At 43.5% G+C, this 19,309-nt stretch overlaps 1 protein-coding gene across 8 annotated transcripts in view; it reads left to right on the top strand.

Annotated features, from left to right (window-relative positions):
- The window catches only part of LOC306943689 (aquaporin-4-like), a 150,991-nt gene extending 133,389 nt beyond the window's left edge, over positions 1-17,602 (top strand). For 4 of the 8 annotated variants that reach the window (XM_079530197.1, XM_079530195.1, XM_079530194.1 and 1 more), the window contains exons 4-8: positions 3,715-3,857; positions 12,839-13,256; positions 13,381-13,545; positions 14,583-14,663; positions 16,338-17,602. In XM_079530197.1, coding sequence (XP_079386323.1) covers positions 12,873-13,256; positions 13,381-13,545; positions 14,583-14,663; positions 16,338-16,610 — 903 coding nt within the window. In that variant the 5' untranslated portion in view covers positions 3,715-3,857; positions 12,839-12,872 and the 3' untranslated portion in view covers positions 16,611-17,602. The other 4 variants (XM_079530192.1, XM_079530193.1, XM_079530198.1 and 1 more) reach the window with 4 other exon arrangements.
- Positions 17,603-19,309: the final 1,707 nt, after the last annotated feature.

Raw genomic sequence — 19,309 nt, 5'->3', positions numbered from 1 at the left:
GGTGTTAAGTGTGAGTGTTGGTCATTCACCCTACGCACATGTGTTTCTGGCGGAAACCACACTATATACTTTAGTTGACCAGAGTCCCCCAGGGCTCCATACTAGAGTCCCCCAGGGCTCCATACTAGAGTCCCCCAGGGCTCCATACTAGAGTCCCCCAGGGCTCCATACTAGAGTCCCCCAGGGCTCCATACTAGAGTCCCCCAGGGCTCCATACTAGAGTCCCCCAGGGCTCCATACTAGAGTCCCCCAGGGCTCCATACTAGAGTCCCCCAGGGCTCCATACTAGAGTCCCCCAGGGCTCCATACTAGAGTCCCCCAGGGCTCCATACTAGAGTCCCCCAGGGCTCCATACTAGAGTCCCCCAGGGCTCCATACTAGAGTCCCCCAGGGCTCCATACTAGAGTCCCCCAGGGCTCCATACTAAGTACATGCCTTTTCTGCCTCTACACCAAAATTGCCCCCCAAAAAAACAGAACAGGCATGCCAGGGGTTCGTGTATGGTAGTTGATTGGCTGTACAAGCTGGCTCTCACAGAACACTTAGCGATGTGTCCCTGCTAATGCATTGAAAGATGTAAACAGAATCACTCTACTGCTTAGTTACCTGGACGGACAGAGAGATATTTATGGCCTGAGTTCACTGGGCGGCTTATCACTGTGTGATCTTGAGAACAAAATGGACATGCTTGGTGACACTGGCTATTCCAGGACGATGGCTGCAGCTAAGTTCTCAAATGGACTGGAATAAAGTCATGACATGTTGACGTATCCAGCTCCCTGCAATGTTTTATGGTTGGATGTGTGTGTGTGTGTGTGTGTGTGTGTGTGTGTGTGTGTGTGTGTGTGTGTGTGTGTGTGTGTGTGTGTGTGTGTGTGTGTGTGTGTGTGTGTGTGTGTGTGTGTGTGTGTGTGTGTGTGTGTGCGTGTGCGCACGCATGTGGGAGAGAGAGAGAGGGGATGGCAAATTAGGAAAATTAGATTATACTGTATTCTAACAATGGTGGGATTTTTCCCACCACACCATGATAACATTTCAATTGAGAATTCAAGAACTTTAAATGGGCTGAGGTTCCATGCTGTAGTAATAGTATCACTCTTTATACAGACATGTAGTCTATTGTCTATGCATGCAATTTCTAAATAAAATGTAATAAATATGTGATATGATACCTTTGATTACCTTTTATTTCAGCTTCTATTTAGAGTTCTGGTCATTGTCTGTGGGTATGAATGAATGATGAATTTCTGGAATTCTCTTCAAAGCGTCTTTGTAATAAAACATTATTATCTTCAAATAGGAAAGCAAGGCTTCATCACGTCAAACTTCAAACTCTCTGGACGAGTGAAGAGAAGTAATGAAGCTTGCATGGAATGTGGCCTCTTCTCACACCTGAAAACATTGGGATCTTGTCAAGTTATCTTTGTCGAAAGCACACTAATCTCAAGGTCCAGGGTCTTCCAATTTATTCCGAGAGAGAGAGACAGGGTGAGGCAGAGAGAGGCAGAGACAAAGAGTGTTTGTGGGTACGTGCGTGCGTGCGTTCGTTCGTGTGTAAGCATGAGCGCATAACCAAGGCATTCTTACATGTGTCCCCATGTGGAATGGCACGATGACCAGCTCTGACAATTAATAACCGATCTTCATGTGTATGTCAAATAATGATGGCCAAACGCAGCTCTCACAATGGACGGCATCATTTTCTTCAATAAGCGTCAAACTTGAGGCTCCCTTTCATGTCCTGTCCTTTAAGATGAGCCCAGTGTTTTGACCTCATGTCAAGCCTATATAGATTACATAATAGTTCTGGGGGTGGACTTCACTGTGGCATGTGGAAAACTTGGCATGGTGCAACGCTTTCAAAAGGCGTAGCTTGTATCCAACCAAGCATGGTAGTGTTACTCATGCATAACACATTTGTGATCAGAGTCGGTCTGTGTTGTTGATCTTGGGTGATTCCACAAGGTCACGGCAGGGTCTAGATGTGTGAGGCCTGATATTTTGCTACGAGAATTTTATATTTTGACTCCTTACAACTTAGCCACTTTCAACCTGGCATCATGTTTCTACTATTATTATTATTTTTACTTTAAAAATATAGAGTCCAAGATTTGCTTAGGTAACTACAGATCTACAAGCTCACAACACGTCCACGATGTGACACATGAGCTTGTAGATTGGCTAGTTGTGTGTTTTAAAAAAAAATAGGGTCAAAGTGGTTAATAATATGAGCAGTGATTATAACAAATACAGCTTTATAGCATAGCATATAACCGGGCTTATCACTTCAATAACTGATAATATTGTCAAAAGATCATACTGGTTAATCTTATAAGAGTGTAATGTGTCAACATCATACATTGCTTAACATGAAGTGCTTTTTCTAGCTAATTTATATGTGAATGTGGATATTACGGTTCTGTTAAGCACTACTGTAACCCAGAACCAGCCCAAAGCTCAGGTCAGGTTCCACAAAAATAAATAATATCACAAATCATAACTTACATCACATTTCTATGCACATTATCTATTTTCATAGTTTAATTTGAAACTATACAACCAACATGTGGAAGATGTGTTTCAAATCAAACTTGGATCGACAAAGCTGAATTGACTGCACTGTAAAGTATTCCCATGCAAATATGAGAAATGAACACTTTTAATTAACAACAGAGGATCTCCTCTAGACTGTGTGTTGCCTGAAGGCACTGAAGAAATAGGATGCAGGAAAGAGCTAACGATGGGTAAATGTTTTATAACCATTTATGTAGTTAATTAATATTCACATTCATATATTATGCTGATTTAACTTCATTATATCGGGATATTGCCTTGTGGTAATATTTACCATTGTAAATAAAACTATTGTGTATATAGTCAGTCACCAAATTTGTAAGTGGTGCAACCACTTCATTAAGGAGCTTTGAGTATCCGTGGGTGGGTGGCTGGCTGGGTGGCTGGGTCTGTCCGAGCACGAAAATAGCGTTTGGTTGGTTTTCACAACCAAGTGTCACTGTTGTGCAGCCTAACACACACACACACACACACACACAAACACATTCATTGTATATATGATGATTTCGGGTGTGACAGTACAGTAGAGGGACCCGCTGGGGACCCCCACACGGTAACTCTGTCATTTCTCAACCGTTTCGGACACGGGGCGGCTCGCCGGAACTGGCCCGACCCCCTGGGCGCGTTCCTGGGGGTCTGGATGTCTTGGGGACCCCCGGGGACCCCCACATGGTAACTCTGTCATTTATCGGCCGTTTCGGATGCGGGGCGGCTCGCTGGAACCGGGCCGGCACCCTGGGCGCGTTCCTGTGGGTCTGGAAGTTTCGGGGACCCCCCGGGGACACCCACACAGAGTTGCACCACTTACTTCACACAGGTGTGATTTTTATACATTACATGAAGCCAGGCTGCCAATGTTTGATTTGCTATTCTTTCTTGTTGTGTTTCTAAATTATTTGATGACTAGCCAAGAGTCCTTGAAAGTGAAGACATCTCTGAGGAAACTGCCCCTCAGATGTTTGACTTGTATGACAATAACACTCGGTTTCGCTATCACTCAAGTAAGTTACTGAAAGTTTTGAGCTGCCACAACAGATACAGTAGTGTTTCTCAAGACCCTGACCCATTTTCATGGGTTGCAAGGAAATATCCTGTTTTTTTAACCTTTCCTACAATGTATTTATTTCTTATCCCTTCCAGGAGGCCGGAACGGCCGAAGGCGAGGGGTTATGTTTTTTCTCCTGTGAGTCCCTCCGTCCGTCTGTTCCATCCGTCTGGCCGTGAACAGCTCATCTCCGGCACCGTTGGACCGATCGGTGTGAAACTTTGCACGCACACTCCCAGTAAGACAAGGAAGAACCTCTTTTTAAATAATTGGTGGCACTATAAAAGGGAAATTCATGCTTTGGCTTATAACTCTTTTTTTTGTTTTGGGTCTTTTATGACTTTATTCATAGGACAGTAGAATGGGGAGAGATACGCAGCAAAGGTGGATCCCTTAATGCAGTCTAGGTCAACACTCCTGGATCCCTTAATGCAGTCTAGGTCAACACTCCTGGATCACTTAATGCAGTCTAGGTCAACACTCCTGGATCCCTTAATGCAGTCTAGGTCAACACTCCTGGATCCCTTAATGCAGTCTAGGTCAACACTCCTGGATCACTTAATGCAGTCTAGGTCAACACTCCTGGATCCCTTAATGCAGTCTAGGTCAACACTCCTGGATCACTTAATGCAGTCTAGGTCAACACTCCTGGATCACTTAATGCACTCTAGGTCAACACTCCTAGATCCCTTAATGCAGTCTAGGTCAACACTCCTGGAGGTCAACACTCCTAGATCCCTTAATGCAGTCTAGGTCAACACTCCTGGATCCCTTAATGCAGTCTAGGTCAACACTCCTGGATCCCTTAATGCAGTCTAGGTCAACACTCCTGGATCCCTTAATGCAGTCTAGGACAACACTCCTGGATCCCTTAATGCAGTCTAGGTCAACACTCCTGGATCCCTTAATGCAGTCTAGGTCAACACTCCTGGATCCCTTAATGCAGTCTAGGACAACACTCCTGGATCCCTTAATGCAGTCTAGGTCAACACTCCTGGATCCCTTAATGCAGTCTAGGTCAACACTCCTGGATCCCTTAATGCAGTCTAGGTCAACACTCCTGGATCCCTTAATGCAGTCTAGGTCAACACTCCTGGATCCCTTAATGCAGTCTATAGGTCAACACTCCTGGATCCCTTAATGCAGTCTAGGTCAACACTCCTGGATCACTTAATGCAGTCTAGGTCAACACTCCTGGATCCCTTAATGCAGTCTAGGTCAACACTCCTGGATCACTTAATGCAGTCTAGGTCAACACTCCTGGATCACTTAATGCACTCTAGGTCAACACTCCTAGATCCCTTAATGCAGTCTAGGTCAACACTCCTGGAGGTCAACACTCCTAGATCCCTTAATGCAGTCTAGGTCAACACTCCTGGATCCCTTAATGCAGTCTAGGTCAACACTCCTGGATCCCTTAATGCAGTCTAGGTCAACACTCCTGGATCCCTTAATGCAGTCTAGGACAACACTCCTGGATCCCTTAATGCAGTCTAGGTCAACACTCCTGGATCCCTTAATGCAGTCTAGGTCAACACTCCTGGATCCCTTAATGCAGTCTAGGTCAACACTCCTGGATCCCTTAATGCAGTCTAGGTCAACACTCCTGGATCACTTAATGCAGTCTAGGTCAACACTCCTGGATCCCTTAATGCATTCTAGGTCAACACTCCTGGATCCCTTAATGCAGTCTAGGTCAACACTCCTGGATCCCTTAATGCAGTCTAGGGCAACACTCCTGGATCCCTTAATGCAGTCTAGGTCAACACTCCTGGATCCCTTAATGCAGTCTAGGTCAACACTCCTGGATCCCTTAATGCAGTCTAGGGCAACACTCCTGGATCCCTTAATGCAGTCTAGGTCAACACTCCTGGATCCCTTAATGCAGTCTAGGGCAACACTCCTGGATCCCTTAATGCAGTCTAGGTCAACACTCCTGGATCCCTTAATGCAGTCTAGGTCAACACTCCTGGATCCCTTAATGCAGTCTAGGTCAACACTCCTGGATCCCTTAATGCATTCTAGGTCAACACTCCTGGATCCCTTAATGCAGTCTAGGGGTCAACACTCCTGGATCCCTTAATGCAGTCTAGGTCAACACTCCTGGATCCCTTAATGCAGTCTAGGTCAACACTCCTGGATCCCTTAATGCAGTCTAGGTCAACACTCCTGGAGGTCAACACTCCTGGATCCCTTAATGCAGTCTAGGTCAACACTCCTGGATCCCTTAATGCAGTCTATAGGTCAACACTCCTGGATCCCTTAATGCAGTCTATAGGTCAACACTCCTGGATCCCTTAATGCATTCTAGGTCAACACTCCTGGATCCCTTAATGCATTCTAGGTCAACACTCCTGGATCCCTTAATGCAGTCTATAGGTCAACACTCCTGGATCCCTTAATGCAGTCTAGGTCAACACTCCTGGATCCCTTAATGCAGTCTATAGGTCAACACTCCTGGATCCCTTAATGCAGTCTAGGTCAACACTCCTGGATCCCTTAATGCAGTCTATAGGTCAACACTCCTGGATCCCTTAATGCAGTCTAGGTCAACACTCCTGGATCCCTTAATGCAGTCTATAGGTCAACACTCCTGGATCCCTTAATGCAGTCTATAGGTCAACACTCCTGGATCCCTTAATGCAGTCTATAGGTCAACACTCCTGGATCCCTTAATGCAGTCTAGGTCAACACTCCTGGATCCCTTAATGCAGTTTAGGTCAACACTCCTGGATCCCTTAATGCAGTCTATAGGTCAACACTCCTGGATCCCTTAATGCAGTCTAGGTCAACACTCCTGGATCCCTTAATGCAGTCTAGGTCAACACTCCTGGATCCCTTAATGCAGTCTAGGTCAACACTCCTGGATCCCTTAATGCAGTCTAGGTCAACACTCCTGGATCCCTTAATGCAGTCTAGGTCAACACTCCTGGATCCCTTAATGCAGTTTAGGTCAACACTCCTGGATCCCTTAATGCAGTCTATAGGTCAACACTCCTGGATCCCTTAATGCAGTCTAGGTCAACACTCCTGGATCCCTTAATGCAGTCTATAGGTCAACACTCCTGGATCCCTTAATGCAGTCTAGGTCAACACTCCTGGATCCCTTAATGCAGTCTAGGTCAACACTCCTGGATCCCTTAATGCAGTCTAGGTCAACACTCCTGGATCCCTTAATGCAGTCTAGGTCAACACTCCTGGATCCCTTAATGCAGTCTAGGTCAACACTCCTGGATCCCTTAATGCAGTCTATAGGTCAACACTCCTGGATCCCTTAATGCAGTCTAGGTCAACACTCCTGGATCCCTTAATGCAGTCTATAGGTCAACACTCCTGGATCCCTTAATGCAGTCTAGGTCAACACTCCTGGATCCCTTAATGCAGTCTATAGGTCAACACTCCTGGATCCCTTAATGCAGTCTATAGGTCAACACTCCTGGATCCCTTAATGCAGTCTAGGTCAACACTCCTGGATCCCTTAATGCAGTCTATAGGTCAACACTCCTGGATCCCTTAATGCAGTCTAGGTCAACACTCCTGGATCCCTTAATGCAGTCTATAGGTCAACACTCCTGGATCCCTTAATGCAGTCTATAGGTCAACACTCCTGGATCCCTTAATGCAGTCTATAGGTCAACACTCCTGGATCCCTTAATGCAGTCTATAGGTCAACACTCCTGGATCCCTTAATGCAGTCTATAGGTCAACACTCCTGGATCCCTTAATGCAGTCTATAGGTCAACACTCCTGGATCCCTTAATGCAGTCTAGGTCAACACTCCTGGATCCCTTAATGCAGTCTAGGTCAACACTCCTGGAGGTCAACACTCCTGGATCATGCTGGAGTCTCTCCACATCTCCTGCAGGACTCTTACATTGTCAGTTCTCCTGGATTTCTAGTGGGTCAGTCTCAAAATTCACCAGAACACAGGAACTTACTATGATAAAGGTTTCTGGGGGAGGACCCCCAGACTCCCCACTTGGGGGGTCTGGGCAGTGCATGATGCAATAATACAGAGATGTTCACTTAAATAATGAATGGTTGTTATTAAAGATGGGTCTTACATTGCTTCACTCATCAAATCAATTTATGTAGGCTTACTTTTTGCTAGTTCAATGCTAGTAATTAAAGCAAGCCTGATAAAAGTAACAAAATTCACCAGAGCACAGGAAATTACATCTACTCTACCCCCCCGGGACCCAGACACCCCGCTTGGGGAGTCCCCCACCCCCCACCCGCCCAAAAAAAACATCTCCTGGATTCTCATGAACGAGACTCGAACACATGTGGAATGCGCCTGGACCACTTGGCCAAAGGGCACCCCACTTTAATGTATTTCTGTAGCCTCACTCCTGCTGATTCCAGGACCATGAAGAACATACATACATACATACATACATACATACATACATACATACGTAGTGCAACAGAGCATGCTTTTGCCTTTTTTAAACCTTACCCATTTTAACCACATACATACATACATACATACATACATACATACATACATACATACATACATACATACATACACATACTGTGCATACATACGTGCGTGTGCGTGTGTGTGTGTGTGGCGGAGGTCCACTGCTTCACCATTATCATCACTGCCTCATGGCTGATTGACTCTCTCCCCACAACCAGCAGGAGACAGCCTGGATGTGTCTTCTGTTATCAACATGATGGAGAGAGAGATCCACACAGAGAGACTCCCTCTCTCTCTCTGAAAGAAAGAAAGAAAGAAAAAGAAAAGGACGAATAAACGAACGACCTTCCTTCGAACAAACAAGCGTAGGAAGTAAGGAAAGCTCAGTCCGCATTGACTCAACTAAACAACGTTCCCTCACATTCTCTTCTCCTTGTGGGTTGTGTAGTGACCCAAAGACTATTGCTTCATTCTGAACATTATTATTACGTTGGCCTAAAGCAGCGTGAAGGACATTAAATCTGTTTCACTTATTATTAACCCACACATGTAAACCGTGGTAAAACCATTCAACCTGTCCACGGTTTCATTGGTATGTCCTTTCAGAGTGTGGCCACATACTTTATACAGTAGCACATGCTTTTAGGTATTGCACACTATACTGTCTGGTGCTCATGTTGTCTTTGTCACAATTTGTCACGATAAGAATGTAATCTAGAATAAGTTACAAGGACAACACTGTGAAAATGTTGGTTTTCACATCAGAGCTACGAGTGTGTCATTGCTCTTTCACTCTTCATAAATCAGACACAGTAGCCATTTATTGCAAACAATGAACAGCATAGAAATCCTCAAAGGTGAAAGGTCTATGCCATGGGCTAGAAATTGACTTTCCAAGTCCGTTTTAAAGTTGTATGTATTAATTAAACTAACTTCTTTATAAGACTGTTCTGTAGTGTTTCTTATGTGCAGAGTGACACCCATTGACTTGTTTGTTTATATAGTCCACAGAAATTGCACACTGTGCCATGAATTTGGGAATGGATGCTATTTATATATAGGCTATATATTTGCTTTATTGTATATGCAAGGGAGGGATTACTGTAGTTTGCACGTGTTTAACTTTTTATATCATTTGTTTGTGAAGCACATCAATTTATGTTGTATGACATATGCTACATAAATAACATTTACTTGATATTACTTCAATGATCACTCTCAGGATGTTGCAGTAAGTTGTCAGATAGTTGTTTGTGGAAGTTTGATTATAACCAGTGAACACGATGTACAATTCTAAAGTGCATCAATCCGTGCCTTGCACCAGCTGGAGGATTTGCACACCTTAATGAGAACGTCCTCCCAAACCTCTTTGAAAACTCCCCTCCCACATCCTCTCCCCCAGAGTGTTTTAACCCATTTTGGGCGGGAACCCCTTTTGGTGTTACATACCATTATGTTATAATTTAGCTATTGAAAAATAGCAGATCTACAAGCTCATAGCGCGCCACCGAGTGGCGCGCTACGAGCTTGTAGGTCTGCTATTTTTGAAAAATCGTGAAAATAGGATTTAGAATATTTTTTTTAAATTTTGAGGTCAGGCCTGAATGGATTAATTGAATTGAGAGACACTAAGTGTACAGAATGGATCTGATTGTGTATGCGGGAAATCGTCCCCTTCAAATCAGGTAATGGCTCAAGAAGTGTGTCTAGAGATGTCTCAGGGGGTTGACCAGCAAAATGGGGGAATATTCTGGTGAACTTGAAATAGAGTCACTGTGTATGCCTGGTATTTATGTTTATTTTCCATGTTTGTACTTGTAGTAGTAGTAGAGGGCATGAAGTGTAGAGGGCATGTGGGCCAGCTCTTATCAGTCCACGGTCCATGCGCTGCCGCTGAAGTTGAGTTTAGATTATAGAACCAATTAAGGCATGAACAGGTGTGATAATCCTAATACAATACACAATGACATACAAGTGACCTCATGACAAACATTGACCGACATCACAATAATCCTCGTCAATTGCGATGAATATAAATTCAACTATCCTAGATGGTATCTTTATGTTGGTTTGCGTCCACGAGTCTCACAATGGCGTTTTTGTGACGTAAGTAATCTTGTGTATAAGGTCAAGCATATTTGACTGATGACAATCCATAGCCGACTTTCAAATATTTTGTGGCATCAAAACACTTTTCATTTACCCTATAATAGTCGTCTTATACTGTACATGAAAGAGTAGCCTAGGTTATAGCCTATAGCCTACCTATACCATACGCTACAATATTTTAAGGGGCACATGAAGTATGCCAAAATTGAAGGATATATTGTAGGCTATCAAATTTAGGAGGAAACCAGTAAGCTGTACCAGTAAGTCACGTCATATCCTACTCAGGGCGACTGTGGCTCAGGAGGTAGAGCAGGTCGTCCAATGATCCATGGGTCGGCAGTTCGAATCCCGGCTCCTCCTGTCTACATGTCGAAGTGTCCTTGGGCAAGACACTGAACCCCAAATTGCTCACGATGTGCTGGTTGGTACCTTGTATGGCTTCCGCCGCAATCGGTGTATGAATGTGTGTGTGAATGGGTGAATGTAATGCACAATCTATGTAAAGCGCCTTGGATAAAGGCGCTATATAAATGCACCATTTACCATTTACCATTTACTCAAGATGTTTATCTTTCCACATATTATCTTTTCATGTGTGCTGGGCTGGAAATGAGTAAACAGCCTGAACTTGATAAAATTCAGTCATAGGAATGTTATCAAGTAGGCTATAATATGGTATAATAATATGCCTAATAATAACAACAACAACTAGCACATTGTTTATTTGTATAGTTAATTAAACTGAGTGCTTTATTATGTCTTGGTAGGCTACCATGCTTTACTTGGTAAACCATGATCTTTTATAGGCCTATTTTGCAATGTCATCTCGGGCTAGCCTTTGCTTGACCCTCTCTTTTGTTTTAAAACTAATATATATGCTATCATAGTCATTTTGTGTAGTAGGCTATAACATTTAGTTAGTTAGTTAAATTGATGTTTGAATAACGGTCGCTAGATAAGTTGCTGAATGCTGAGCTGATGTTGTCCGTTCATAAACCAGGCATGCACTGATCTCTCTGTGCAAGTCAAGAAGTGTGCAGGAGCGGAACCTGTTGCTCAGCAGCAGGCTAGGCAGCAGCCCCTGCACTCGACTCCTCCCACTAGGCAAACTCATTAAATCCATGGGGATGATGATGTCCCGGTTAGTAACTTAATAAAGCGTCTGGATGCGATCCTGGGATTTACAATGTGCAGATCCACTCTCCGACTGTCACAGACCACTGCTGCTTGCCTGTAAGTACTGAGAGGGTGATAAAACTTTTGTGCTGTGAGGACAGGAGTGCAGTCACTGCAGTGTGTTATTATTCCATCTTGACTTGTTAATTGACTCACCTGGACTTATATTATGAATTTATCTGGGACTAACAGTGGGAGAGCATGTGATTGCTTTAGGTAAGTCGACTCTTATACTAGGAGAGTGGAGAGTAACTCAGTTTAAAGAGTGTAACTCAAGTAGCCTACAATATTGAGGTCTCTTGATTATTTCAAAATGTCCATAATTATATTTTTGTATTATCTTCTATCCACTATGACACTACACATTCAAATCCTCATAGTGTCTATTACATCTCAGAGGCAAATATGTTATACTTAGCTACAGCTTAGATACAGATTTAGATAATGCAAAGCATAGCATACATTAACTGATGAATTATAATAGCCTATATTATTATAGATTCATCCAGCAGCACATAAACTAATTAAAGTAGCCTATTGTGCAGTAATTAAACATACAGCACTTAACCTTTATCAGAGCAACAAAGTGATTAACACAAAAAAAGAAATCACTAAAATACAATCCAATAATATGATTGTGAAATGGGTCATTATGCATAATAATGAGTATTGAGTAGGTCTACTTTTATGTTTGGTACTACACATACTATTTTGTTGCTAATAGCCTACTTTTGATTTGTATTATTATTTTTTACTGAAGTGCATTTTTGCATTATGTTTATTTCCAACATTGCACACTGTAATCCAATGTATTTCTGGTTGATTGAAAAGGCATAGGCTGAAGCTTAAATTCATGCCTATCCTTTATACATGTTGGTATAACATCAGTTACAATACAGGACTTCTATCAGGTTACATGTACTACATTGTGGTGTTGGACTGTTGGTACTTTCACTTCAGTGCAGTCCAATCTCCTCTGGTGGAGATTGGCCAGGCCCAGTTCAGTGATGGGCTCTGTTGTTAATGTTCAACAATATTCAAGAAGAAGAGGACAGTTCATCAGACGTTTATTGGATGCCAATGTGATTATCTTGGTCATTCTACTAATGATGATGATGATCAGAAGTAACGACCTTTTCTTTTCGAGTGAGTGAGTGAGTGAGTGAGTGAGCGAGTGAGTGAGTGAGCGAGCGAGCGAGTGAGTGAGTGAGCGAGCGAGTGAGTGAATGAACGCAAAATAATATATCTCAGATTGCAAAATGACACACATTAGCCCACCATCCCACCATGTTGAACGAATGCTCTGCCTGCCTGCCTGCCTGGCACTTTGTGATGGAAAGTCACTGGCTCAAATCCCTGGTGGAGTTATAAATGTTGTGCCCAGGAGCAATTATTCTGATAGAGTTCAGTACATTTCCAGCCACATACACACACACACACACACACACACACACACACCAGGCATACATAACTAGGCTAATCATTATGCTCGTTCTTCGTTTCGCCAGGAGCTGCCTGTCCTTGTGTAACTGTCAGAGCATAATGGTGGCATTTAAGGGGATCTGGACCAAGGACTTTTGGAGGGCCGTGTCTGGAGAATACCTGGCCACTCTAATCTTCGTCCTGCTCAGCTTGGGCTCCACCGTCAACTGGGCGGCGGGGTCAGAGAATCCACCCTCCGCTGACCTGGTCCTCATCTCGCTGTGCTTTGGCCTGTGCATTGCCACCATGGTGCAAAGCTTCGGGCACATCAGCGGCGGACATATAAACCCTGCGGTCACGGTGGCCATGGTTGTGACCAGGAAGATGAGCTTGGCCAAGGCGTTGTTCTATGTGGCAGCTCAGTGCCTGGGAGCCATCACTGGAGCTGGCATTCTGTACATGGTCACACCTGCTGCCCTCAGAGGGGCCTTAGGCGTCACACTGGTGAGGAAGGACGTGGTCCAATAGTATTGTAATTACAATTGTGTCCTGAGGCATGAAGAATTGCTATATGCCTATATTATGTTCTTTATGCAAAGTCGTTTTGCTGCTTTTCCTTCTTCTCAAGGTAAACCCAAAGATCAATGTTGGCCATGCCCTCGTGGTGGAGCTACTCATCACATTCGAATTGGTCTTCACCGTTTTTGCCACCTGTGATCCCAAACGCACTGACCTCCAAGGCTCTGCCGGCCTGGCCATTGGCTTTGCCGTAACCATTGGGCACCTGTTTGCGGTGAGTATCTGTCAGCAAGGTGATTTAGGGTCACATTGGAAATAGCAGGTTCTCAAGTAAAGCTATTAAAACAAATGGTAAGGATTAGTGTATTGCAGATTCCAATTATGTGCTGTATTTCTACAAGCAGTTTTCTATTATGTCTGATAGTGTACACCAGGGGTCAGCAAGTAAGTTTGGCCATGGGCCAACTTCTTTCTAAGCCATTAGATGGCGGGCCAGCACATAATCAATGGATACTTTAAGAACTGGAACTTGTAAGCCTTATATACAATAATAATAACCATATTGCTACGAAAGTTAATATGGATTTGCAGACCGCATTTTCTTCCCCAGAGGCTAAAGAGTAATGGTAAGAGTAAAAACAGAGCATTTAATGAATGGATATACAGTAGACCTGCGTTCACCCTACCCAGTGTCATCATTGCAAAGATGTTGTGCCTTATCACGTCCTATCAATTTATTGCACTACGAGCGGTTCCAAATATAATGTCCAAATAGAGTCTATTTGGACATCATAGCCTATATATGTCTGTCAGTCAGATATTGTAAATAATTTACAAAATAATTCACTGGGCCATTATATTAGTGCTGGTTGTTGCAGTTCTGGGCCTGCTGCCTTCCACTGGTGTGCACCTTTCATGAGTCCCCACTCACTTACACACCCTTATTGGAGACTGCTATTCCATGGCAACCAGTCTCTCAGGAATTGCCCGAGCCATGCAGGGAAAATTAATGCACAGGGAAATGATTGTTACATCTTGTAATGTTCAGTTGGTCTTTGTAATGCATGCTTATAATTGTCATGATGTACATGTATACATCATGACAATTATAAGCATGCCTGCAGTACAGACTCCTGAGTTCAATTAACACTCGTTAGTTTCATGTTTTAATTGAAATAAAACATAAATAATGAACAGCTTATTCTTTTGTATTGTAGATCCCCTATACAGGAGCCAGCATGAACCCTGCCCGCTCCTTTGGACCAGCGGTCGTCATGTTTAACTAATGTAATGTTATGTTTTGTATTGTAGATCCCTTATACAGGAGCCAGCATGAACCCTGCCCGCTCCTTTGGACCAGCGGTCGTCATGTTTAACTTTGAGAACCACTGGGTAAGAGAGACCTTGAACTCATAGACTGCAAAATCCTCACTCTTGATAAGTTTACATTTTTACATTATTATTAGGGTTTAACTAACACTGAAGATGTTGCTGCATGGTTCATCATCATTCATTCCAGAGTTCACACAAGTCAACAGTATTGACCCTTTGATCCTCTTTGATCTTGCATTTGAACCTAGGTCAGTTTTGTAGTGTTTTTGTATGAAGGACACTTAACATTTCAGTGTTGGATATTAGCTCAGGTCACATGGGTGAGGGACTTGTGTTATACAGTTTATACACATGGGCCAGTGCTGTTAAAAAGTAGTAACTAAACCTTGTGGTACAGAAACTAATAATGATAGTAGTATATCCTGATGGAGGAAGACTATGTAGGCTAGTATGTCAAACTGAAACCTGGTAAGGTCACATCATACCAAATTCCTTCGTTTATATTCCGTCGTAGGACGGTGTCGCATGCTGAAGTCTCAGAACGTGTTCACCTATAAATCAGGCTTATCATCACGGTGCCAGAGCAGCAAAAAACAGATCTAATGACACCATCATTCAAGGACATGTTGCCCTCCTCATACTAGTTACATGAACAGGCCTTAACTGCACACAAAAAAGCTACTGTATGTGTGGCAGAGTTGTGAATATCCCTCGAATTCATGACTTTATCATCACACAAAACAAGCACCAGAGTTTGGGCTACTAACAGTAGGAGATTTTTTGCTCTTTCAACTAGATAATGAGGTGTTAGATAACACAGTGAATTTCATTTGTTTGCACTGAATTCCTTATCCAGGCAGTTACATTTACTGAGCTCTTTGCAGTCAGCATGGTGTCATGGCATGGTGTTAGTGAGTGTGTGTGAGAATTTAGTATAATTGGGAGCAGTTCTGTGAATATACAGATGGTCTTTTTTTCAGTATCAAATGCATGACAGCACCCTCAGCCTCAGAACAGCCTGGCTTTTAAAGAGTAACAAACCCCCCCTAACCCAAATGTGTGTGAAGGCTGACATCTAATGGTGAAGAGCGTGTTGGCTGGTTTCAGGGCCAGCTGATCTATATGACAGATAATGACGTCACCTGGCACCAGAACCAGTCAATAGCAGATGGCCAGTTCAGTACAATGATTTTCACAATTAGTTTTGTATGTATACATTTTATTTTTTTAATTGTCTGATTTTATACTGCAGCTTGCCATCCTTTTCTGACGGTTTTCCCAACCTGTAATTAAGTAGAGCCAGACAGTTTTGGTTAGAGATGTTAGTGCAGCATTATGTAACCTGTATGCAGTGGTGGAAAGTAACTGAGTACATTTACTTAAGTACTGTACTTAATTACAATTTTGTACTTTACTGGAATAGTTCCGACTTCCAATACTACATATACTATACATACATTTCGGCCATTTGAAAACAGCCGATCTACAAGCTCACAATGTGTCGCGATGCGACGCATTGTGAGCTTGTAGATCTGCTATGGGACATTCTGCATAGTGAGTACTTATGCCGATACTTTTGTACTTTTACTCAAGTAAATTTTGAATTCCGGACTTTTACTTCTAATGGATTAGTTCGACATGGCAGTATTGATACTTTGACTTAAGTAGAACAATTGAGTACTTTTCCCCACCACTGCCTGCCTGTATGTCACGGTGTCCCACGTTCTGCTGCAGGTGTACTGGGTGGGGCCCATTCTGGGTGGCATCCTGGCCGCAGCGCTCTACGAGTACCTGTACTGCCCTGACCCCGAGCTGAAGGACAGACTCAAGCAGGTGTTCCAGAAGGACCCGTCTGGGAAGTACAGGGAAGTGGACCACGGTGTGTATCCGGGGGAGACGGACGGCATCGCCATCAAGCCGGGGACCATCAACTCCATCGACCTGGAGAAGGCAGAGAAGAAGGATCCATTCCGAGACTCTTCGGGAGACGTGCTGTCCTCCGTATGACTATCGCGTGCACTGGAGATGGAGACCAACCTGTAAGGCAAGCGGAGGGACACATTTGCCCAATATGGAGCTGTGCATCGGTCCCTGTGCTTTCCAAAGACTCTTCCCTAAATTGAGGATGGGATTTATGTCCCTGTCTGAGGGTTCATACCTTTTCCGGTATCTTTTTTTTATCAGGCTTGAACCACTACAGCATTGTGGAACTAATCCAACGTAATGTAGTCCAGCTGTTAAATGTATGCTCAAAAATCGTTCGTCTCGCTAATCATATTGTTCAGGCCCCAGAATGCTTAAACAACCTCCTTGTAGAACGGCATCCCGTTTTTAAATTGTTTCCAGGGAGATATGTGTGCAGGCTGCGGGGTCATCCAATTATGGAAGGTCATCACGCTGAATTTGAGAAGTGAAGGTGAAAATGCAGCCTTGTTATTTTTGGATTAGTGTCAGACGTTGTGTGCATGTGGTATATATTGTAATAACATGAGAGATCTTCTCTCTGATCGTTAAGCACATTACAGGTCTCATGCTACGCGGGACGGCTCCACTTATTAGACAGCCTTATCTCGCCTGTATTATTCTCCATTCTCAGAGCAGCACACCATTCAGGGAAACAAATCAATTTATTGAGCAAATAACTTTCTACATTGCCTTCTTTATCTTTTAAAGGAGTTTCTTTTTTTGGTATTCAATGTTATTGTGATTCCTTGTTGTTTTGCTCCTTTTTTGGTTTTGATTAGAAACTTTGCTCGTGTAACTTATTTCTTTTTTGTTTTGTTTACTGTTTTCATAAACCTTCTCTGTTAATGTATTTGAATGACCTCTGAGCTGTGACTTGATTTCCAGAATGAAGGGAGCTTGGCTTTCCTCCCTATGCTCCCCCATCCTGTCCACCCCAACCTGTATTCCATAGATTCAATGTTAGCATCACACACTGCATGGGAAGTATTGGATTATTTTGCGGTTTATGTGTGGATTGCAAAAAATAAAGCTGTTTTTTATTCTAATAACAAAGTCATTATTAAGGGCTCTTGATGATTCAGTGACGCAAACGGATACTGGTGGCCAATATTTAGAAAATCCTGTATATTAAATGTATAATAATAATGTAAGGAGTACTTAAAGCCCCCCTCCCTTGTGGTACAGCTTAATCAAGAGGAGAGGGAGACAAACACGGATCGATGATCAATAGTCTCATCAATGTCTTTCTATTTGTTCTCCCATTGGCCACATAACTGTACATGATGTGTGTCTCTGTTCTCCCCATGGCCACATAACTGTACATGATGTGTGTCTCTGTTCTCCCCATGGCCACATAACTGTACATGATGTGTGTCTCTGTTCTCCCCATGGCCACATAACTGTACATGATGTGTGTCTCTGTTATCCCCATAGCCACATAACTGTACATGATGTGTGTCTCTGTTATCCCCATAGCCACATAACTGTACATGATGTGTGTCTCTGTTCTCCCCAAGGCCACATAACTGTACATGATGTGTGTCTCTGTTATCCCCATAGCCACATAACTGTACATGATGTGTGTCTGTGTGTTCTCCCCATGGCCACATAACTGTACATGATGTGTGTCTCTGTTCTCCCCAAGGCCACATAACTGTACATGATGTGTGTCTCTGTTATCCCCATAGCCACATAACTGTACATGATGTGTGTCTGTGTGTTCTCCCCATGGCCACATAACTGTACATGATGTGTGTCTGTGTGTTCTCCCCCCATGGCCACATAACTGTACATGATGTGTGTCTGTGTTCTCCCCATGGCCACATAACTGTACATGATGTGTGTCTCTGTTCTCCCCATGGCCACATAACTGTACATGATGTGTGTCTCTGTTCTCCCCATGGCCACATAACTGTACATGATGTGTGTCTCTGTTCTCCCCATGGCCATGATGTGTGTCTCTGTTCTCCCCAAGGCCACATAACTGTACATGATGTGTGTCTCTGTTCTCCCCATGGCCATGATGTGTGTCTCTGTTCTCCCCATGGCCACATAACTGTACATGATGTGTGTCTCTGTTCTCACCATGGCCACATAACTGTACATGATGTGTGTCTCTGTTCTCCCCATGGCCACATAACTGTACATGATGTGTGTCTGTGTGTTCTCCCCATGGCCACATAACTGTACATGATGTGTGTCTCTGTTCTCCCCATGGCCACATAACTGTACATGATGTGTGTCTGTGTGTTCTCCCCATGGCCACATAACTGTACATGATGTGTGTCTCTGTTCTCCCCATGGCCACATAACTGTACATGATGTGTGTCTCTGTTATCCCCATGGCCACATAACTGTACATGATGTGTGTCTCTGTTCTCCCCATGGCCACATAACTGTACATGATGTGTGTCTCTGTTCTCCCCATGGCCACATAACTGTACATGATGTGTGTCTGTGTGTTCTCCCCATGGCCACATAACTGTACATGATGTGTGTCTCTGTTCTCACCATGGCCACATAACTGTACATGATGTGTGTCTCTGTTCTCCCCATGGCCACATAACTGTACATGATGTGTGTCTGTGTGTTCTCCCCATGGCCACATAACTGTACATGATGTGTGTCTCTGTTCTCACCATGGCCACATAACTGTACATGATGTGTGTCTCTGTTCTCCCCATGGCCACATAACTGTACATGATGTGTGTCTGTGTGTTCTCCCCATGGCCACATAACTG

This window comes from Electrona antarctica, assembly GCF_951216825.1.
Source record: "Electrona antarctica genome assembly, chromosome: 19".
Lineage (NCBI taxonomy): Eukaryota > Metazoa > Chordata > Actinopteri > Myctophiformes > Myctophidae > Electrona > Electrona antarctica.
Note: the sequence above shows the minus strand (reverse complement) of the source record. Positions and strands in the feature narration are given on the sequence as shown.